This window comes from Oreochromis niloticus, linkage group LG4 (assembly GCF_001858045.2).
Source record: "Oreochromis niloticus isolate F11D_XX linkage group LG4, O_niloticus_UMD_NMBU, whole genome shotgun sequence".
NCBI lineage: Eukaryota > Metazoa > Chordata > Actinopteri > Cichliformes > Cichlidae > Oreochromis > Oreochromis niloticus.
Window position 1 is genome coordinate 17,640,493 of NC_031969.2, and position 7,939 is coordinate 17,648,431.

General features: G+C 40.7%; 1 protein-coding gene across 1 annotated transcript; it reads left to right on the top strand.

The window, feature by feature from the left end:
* The first annotated feature begins 2,208 nt into the window (after positions 1 to 2,208).
* Positions 2,209 to 7,183, top strand: bri3 (brain protein I3). Its single transcript, XM_003452869.4, has 3 exons — positions 2,209 to 2,802; positions 3,815 to 3,923; positions 6,079 to 7,183. Exons 1-3 carry the CDS (start codon positions 2,643 to 2,645, stop codon positions 6,209 to 6,211), a joined length of 402 nt encoding a protein of 133 aa, XP_003452917.1. The 5' UTR covers positions 2,209 to 2,642; the 3' UTR covers positions 6,212 to 7,183.
* Positions 7,184 to 7,939: the final 756 nt, after the last annotated feature.

The following is a 7,939-nucleotide window of genomic DNA, read 5'->3' on the forward strand; positions in this document are numbered from 1 at the left end:
TATATCACAATTATCAACCAACTGAAAAACTTTTTTTTCTTTCAATTACTTCAGTGGTTCCCAACCTGTGGATTGGGCCCACTATGAGGAGACACAGGACAAATCTAAGGGATGTTAAGATGAGTAGGAAAGACTGAGAAAGAATACATTCATTTTGTGTGAGTGCAAGTGTGCATGTGCTGTTGTTGTTTGTGTGAAAGAACTGCTTTATTATTCAAACATACCTGAAAATAACTCATAGAGTCAATCTGATAAATAAATTAACAATTAATTAAAAGTAGCAACATTCTTTACATGTATTTTGGAACTAGTAAATGTGGCCATCTCTAAAGCACTTTGGGTCTTTTGTTTTTAAAAATGTTGCCTTGCTCTCCCACAGGTTTACCATGAAAGAACAGAGGTTTATCCAATGCGCATGCGGAAACCACCAGACAGAAGCTTCTGGCCTCTCAGCTTTCCCAGCTCAAGTCATTGTTACCAGAAGATGGACACGACTGAAAAACAGAGAGGGCTACAGTTAGAGTTGTAGAATATGGACACAAATAGACAAAGAGTTTCATGGAGGTACGGAGATGAAAGGAGGGTTTGCTTTGCTTTGGTAGGTTTTAATTAATGCATTTAAAAAAAAAAAAAAAAAAAAAAAAAAAAAAAAGATTTGCCCTGACAGGTGTGTCCAAGATGGACACAGCATAGAGGACCCAAGTGCAAGAAGTATACATGTAACACACACACACACACACACACACACACACACACACACACACACACCGCATAAACTGGCTAAATGAATTAACAAACACAAACATCATGCCTGCAGGTGTGTCATGAATATATTAGCATAAATACTGACCGGACCTATAATTATTTATCACATTAATGCCCGCACACGCACGCACGCACGCACACACACACACACACACACACACACACACACACACACACACAGCTATTTGTTTAATGGGGTCAATTTCTAATCCACTTCAAAGAAGTAAAGGCCTGCAGTGACCCCACACTTGCTTAATTTATATTTGGTCCATCCATACCCTGATTATGATTGACTCTTCCTTTGTTTTTTTTCCCATACTTGGTCACAAAACACAAGTAGCCTTCTTGTTCATAAATGTACTCGGGCAGAGTTAAAATCCAAATTATAACCCAATTAAAAATAAAGTAATCAGCTGTTATGTATCTTTACATAAATGTCAAGGATGTACTGTGCAACAGGCAGAGGTAGGACCCAAACATAGGACTCAGAGACAAGGGATTTAACTTAGGAAGGCATTTGCTGTGACACTGAACTCTATAAGAGGTACAAAGAAACACTAAAAGAAACGAACAAAGGAGAACTTCCGCTGAGATGAGAGAAAAAACAAACGTGAACACGAGACCGACTAACCACAGGAGGAGACTAGACACTGATGGAGAGAAACTCGAAAATCACAAAGAGCTGAAGACTAACTGAAACATACCTAATAAAAGGCGTAAAAATAACCATGAACCTAAGAATCACTGAATATTCAAAAACAAACAGCATTCTGCCCACAAACTAGAAAACACTGGGTCATAGACCCCGTACCATAACATTAAATTATTATATGTGTGCTGATACAATAACACAGGAATGTGGCGTGTGGACCAGACTGGGTAACAAAAGTATAAATATCACCCAAGAGTTGATGTTCCCATATAATATATTGATGCCCTTTGCTTACCAGGCATATGGTCACATGGTCACATTCGAAACTAGATGTTACAGAGTCATTTCCCATTTTCAAAACTGTTCTTTACTACTTCCATATTGAATTGGCTTGCAAAATCATTTTTTGATTTGATATACTTTTATACCTTGCAAGCAATTGCCAGGAATTTGCTAGATCCTTTAGGTTTCCTCAGCACTCCTATCCTCTGATTAAAGATGTGAACTCAATATTATGCAACGCGAGGTACTAATAAGGGCAGCAATTATGTAAGTCACAGAGTAAACAGGTCTGGCTCAGACTCTGAGGCACGGAAACAAAAGCCAATGTGATGCAAACCATTCCTGAATTATAGCAGAATATCACCAAATATCAACTGGTACCAGCAGATAATTGCTCTCTTTCTGTCAGTAAACTGCAGACACTGCAGTGAGCTGCATGCAGCAATACACACACGGCCTTTTATTTTTTTATGCACTGTCGCTTTAAGAAGCCTTTCACTGCGCAGAGGCGCTACAGCAGCTCATCACATGATTCTTCTCTTGTGACAATCCGAACAGAAAGGAAAAGCCTTTCCGACTTCCAGCTGAGTTTTGCTGAGCTGCGATGACAGATGACTGTTGTTTTGGTATCAGAGGACCAACTTTAAGGGGGGAAATGGAGTTGAGTTAACCATTACCAGTCAGACTCAGATCATTCCCGTCTCTGAACTGGACGTTTGGGGTTGTTGCGCCGCCCGGGGGACAAAGTTGGCGCATGGAGAGGGACGAAGTTTCATTTTTGCGCAGCGTATTTTCTTTGTTTTTGTCGCCACTGAGTGCCAGCGAACCTCCCGTAGCAACGAACGCCAAGTAGTTCAGTTTCGACCCCCTTTGTGTGCATGTTTGTGTGGCTGATTTGAGGTCAGACAACGAGACAAGTTGAGGACACGTTACGTCGGGCGAGATGGTGGACAGCAAACCTCTTCTACAGGACAGACCGCCCGCCTACAACGCCGTCCCGGGTGCTTACGACTACGGCCCGCAGCAGCAGCAGCAGCAGCAGCACAACTATGGGGCCATCCCCGCTGCGGCCCCGCCGCCCTACGTGTACCCCGCTGGTCAAGGCAAGTAGTCCCATGTATTTCGCTCATGTCCACGGTTAAAACGCACACCGGAAAGTAAAGTAACTAACAAAACGTTAACCCACTTCCGTTTATGTTTAAAGGAAGTCTCTTGGGGGCCTTTATATTCTATAAGCCTTTGTGCGCCACGGAGGTTTTTGGGTATAAAAGGAACTTTTCATGAAACGTGAGAGACTTCGAGTTTCGTCAAAGACTAACCAGTTTCCTTCACAAGGCGCTCCAATGTTGCGCATGCGCTCTATGCGAAAAGATATGGATTAACCTTTTTTCTCTCGTTTAACTTAGACAATATCCAGATTTAAAGGATTAATAATAAACAAATACTGAGCTGCACAGCTTCCTGTCAGCAAATCACCTTTGATTGATCCATTTTTTTTCTTTATTTATTTGGAATCAAAATCATCTAAAGATGTGAAAGTTTTGACATCCAGAAATAATTCTTCTAGAGCGGAGGAGCTATGCTGTTGTATGTCTTTGTACTGTGTGACTGCTGTACATGAAGTACAAGCACTCATCACCTGACTGTGATTGTATAAGGGCGGCATCGGGGAAGCAATCCTGCGCTTAAATCAAGTTCTTGTAATTGCATGAAGCTTCCTGTTTACTGAACCACATGTTTTTGGTCTTCTCAACAGAGAAACTCGTCTGTCTTTTAAGCTTTATGGCACGGTTATCATAAATCAGTGATGTGTGCGTGTCTGTGTGTATACGTGTTTAGTTAAGCTTCAGTTTTCTCTGAATGGCAAACACTTCTGAGAATTCTGGGTATCGTGTCAAAGGTCATTGTCTCACACAAGCATAATTGCAGATGTGGTCTGCAAAGTAAATATGGCTGAAGAGTGAAATCAGCAGACCTCCAGTTAACACTCCTGTTTGTGCTCAGGGCAGTTTTATTGCAGTCTACGTCAGTAATATCTGATTGTGTTGTTCATGGTAATAAACACGGCCTCTGACCTGCGTGTAACTTGTTCCACCTGCTTCTTCTAATCTGCAGGTTACCCAGCAGCCCAGATGCCCCCTGCTGTATCCCAGCAGCCTTACCCTGGGACTTACGCCATCATCCAACCCTCTGTAGTGGTGGTGGGAGGCTGCCCTGCTTGCAGGTGAGGACATGGACCTGTTAGAGCGTGGATAATGGAGATCTGATAAAAGCTGGTGTGTTGCTGGATGGGATTCCTAGTTGTACACTGAGGAAGAAGACAGTAAAAAACCAGCTGGCCCACTGATTATTCCCCAGATTAGCACGTGGAGTGTCATGTGCTCACCATGGTTAACCTGGTTTCTGAGAACGGTTCCTTTTGAGGCTCAGTTATGGTCTGAATGTGCACATCTTAAAACGTGTTTATGCCGTGCAGTTATTTTGCATTTCTGTTTTCATTAGTCTGACACATCTCCCATCAGGCCTGAAGTCTTATCTAACTTTAAGAAGATATGACTTTCAGTTGCGGGTGACGGTTTTATGTCAGTTTCACTGTGACTGAGAGTCAGGTGACTTCAGCCTCAGACATGTGATGGAGGCAAAGGTGACTGAAGCACACAGTTCACATGAATATCAAATGGAAATGAGACGGACTCTGAATTTAAATAATAAAATGTACTGTATTTCATTTCTAGGGACTTAATTGTATAGTTTTAAATTTCTCAAGTTCAACAGGATTATTTATAAATTCTTACTAAAATGAGAACGCAGCGGTTTCTGAAAGTTGTTGTCACCAGCCTGTTACGGGAAGTGAGATCCACACATTTATTAAACATAATCCGCTAGAAAAAGGAGAACAAAATAAAATTGGGTACTAACCTGTAACCAGCGTGTGACTGACATTAGAAATGACTGCAGCACAACCAAAAGAGGCGGCTATCTTTAAGGGAAAGCCGCTCATATTAGCTCCAAAAACAGGCAAAATCATTTCTTTTAATAGATATATTCTTAAGTTTCTGACCCATTTGAATGATTAGCAAATCAAATTCAGATCAGAATATTGTAAATAATAATAAAAAAGCGGTTCTGATGTGTTTTTTTTCCCTCAGTTTTCTCAGCTCTGCAACTTAGTGGAATATGAAGTAATGTATTCGTATTTCATGGAGATCGTGGTTGATTGACTCGACTTACTAAAGTAGCTAAAAATGCCATAAATATTTAACAATAACTAATTTTCTTCTTCACTCTTTTTTTTTTAGCTTTCTATTGAAAGTTTCTCCACTTCCTAAAATCAGAATGACGCACAGCTGTGTGGCACTTTATCATTTAAAAGTCGACATACAACCAAACATATTCAGTCTGCCAGCAGTATGTCGGACATTTGGAAGACTTTGAAAAATGCTGACAGTTTTAGTCAGCATTTGTGGCCACGTTGCTGGGGTCAGTGACGGGCGCGTTTCCTGGTACCAGTGTCCAAATAAGTTGTGCAAACACCCATGACATGGCACATCGCACGATAGTTCAAATGGAAATGCAAGTTACTTTATTTTAGGAGCAATATAAAGGTCAAACACAGTTCACTGTCGCAGCAGGATCCAGAATTGAGAGGGAGAGAAAGGTCGGTTTTATTTAACTGAATCTGAGACTCTGAGAAGCTTCTTCAGGAAAGCACCTGCTTTCATTTCTTCATAGACTAGCTGAACGCGCCGCAGGGCCTCCAGCTGATTTACTGGCCCCACTGGTCGGTGTAGTGCAGTCACGGGACCACGGTTAGCTCTTTGTTTACTGTCACTCTGGATAAAAGCTCTTCTGCATTCCCGTTTCTTCTATTTTCATAGATTATCAATCTTTGTTTCTTCTTTTTTTCTTGCTATAAATCAAAGAGTCTAATATAAGGGACGGCAATCTGACACTTTTTGTCTGATTGTTTGTTTCTAAGATTTTCCTTTGAGTTTATTAGTTATAATATTGAACCAGATGAGTAAAGAGCTTCTGTTTCAAGAATGAGGTCAAACGCCAACTGAACAGTTTCCTCTTGATGACCGTTTAGCCCAAAACATCAGGCGTTGCTCGTACGGGAGGTAATTGGAGAGAGACGAGTGTTCTGGAAAATGTTGTTTGAACCATGTGATGAAGGTCAGAACTCATCAGAAAATCCTCACAGAGGATAAAAAAACGGATCCAGGCGTAGGTGTAGACTTGGCTAATAAGATAAATAAAATATTTTAAAGGCTGGAATCACTGCTTTGGCTCTAACGTATGTTGTAGATAAATAAACAGAGTTCCCATCCAAATAGTCCTCACTAATGCTTTCTGGTGTGTGTGTGTGTGTGTTACAGAGTTGGTGTCCTCGAGGATGACTTCACTTGCCTGGGGATCCTGTGTGCCATCTTCTTCTTCCCCTTGGGTATCCTCTTCTGCTTTGCACTGCGTCAGAGAAGGTGTCCCAATTGTGGCGCCACCTTTGGCTAGGGGGACCAAACTACAGCTCTCTCACACGCTTCCCATGCATACACACACACACACACACACACACACTGATAATCCAGGATTTTCATTTTGTTCTCTTATCTTTTGTTAATATTGCACATTGCTGTTATGCCATTATGTTATATAAATATATGTATACGACAAATGACGTAGATATTACCATGATTTACGACGCGAGTTTCTATTAGAGGCATGTGTAGAAATCTGTTTTCATCCGCGAGCTGAGGATCTACTCTGACATGTGTCCAGCTGTTGTCAGTGCCTTCACTACATGCTGAGTGATCATTCGATTCCATCAGTCATGATTTCTTTCGACGATTTCGCTCTTTATCTGAGGATCTGAGCAGATTCCTTTGTTTTGCCAAGTCACATTTAATCAAGGCATATGTAGTTTTTTTTTTTTTGCCTGGCCCTTTTTTTTTGTGGGTTAACCTTGTGCTTAGTTCACATTGCACTCGAGATCTTTGAAGAATTAGCTTTTTTTTCTAGGAAGTTCTTTTGTTCCTTATTTGTATCACGTGGAATGACACAGAACATGTTAGAGATGAATATAAATCCTGGATATAAAGTGTTCCAGCTGAAACCCAAATCAGTGGACTTAAATTAGAGTTTTGTCTGTTTTTGTTTGTTGATATCATTTCTTGGGGCCATATTTGCACTGAACGTCTGATTGTTTTTCTTTTTTTCCTTTTCTGCTGAGTTGCGCTCTCCAGGGCCAATGCAGACCTCAGGTAGATAGAATCTGAAATGCCCACGACTTTACAACCTCAACTGTGTAAGACTTCTTACTTTAAGAGGACATTCAAAGTGAAGACTACTCCTTTAAGAGTTACTTCAAGGAAGCATGCTGAATTTAAAAAACTGAAGCAATCTATCAATAATGTGTATAATATCTGGATTTTTCCTCCGCGACAAGTCAACGTGCACCATTCCTCCCAGCCAGACAATCAAGAATGTCCACGTCTCTGTATCTGCAGTATCACCCCGTCTACGTCTTCCATCGCAGCAAGATGTTATAAAACTGTCCCCCGGCAGAAGAAAAGGATCTATAACTGGATGGGAGGGATTTAAACAAATAGATCTTGCTTTAGAAAACACACTACGCACGCTGTAATGATTGAAGTTCTTACTTTTTATATGTTATTGTAATTAAAAATGAATACTATCTATATTTTTGACTTCTTGCCTTCTTTTCCCCTCCCAGATAAATGAATGCAGACAAAAACAAAACATTTAAAGTCACTTTTTTCAGCTCAACATGAATAACAAACTGAAGAAATAGATCTTTATTTCCATACAGCAATTTTTGTTAAAGGGTGTAATTGGGTCAGGGGGAAAGTGCACACACTGATGGTTTTGTTATGTGTAGTCAATGAAGCACTGATTTCACCGATGAGGTGATTGTAACATCTTGTAAGGACAGTTTGAAGAATGCAACAGGTAACACATTTTGCACTAAGTATGAATGTGTCGTTAAGGCAGAAGTGCGGTCTCCACGCTCCCGTAGTTAAGCTAGATGGACAATAAAGCATCTGTTGTGCAAATGTATATACAAGGTGGTATATACAAGAGGACAAGTCACTGTACCACATCGTATCAGTATTAAGCATAAACAATCATCTGGACCCGAGGTTGAAATGCAGAGGTCCTGTACAGTACTTTCTTCCACCGTCCTATGGCAACAAATGATTTCTTAACAGTCATTTCTGT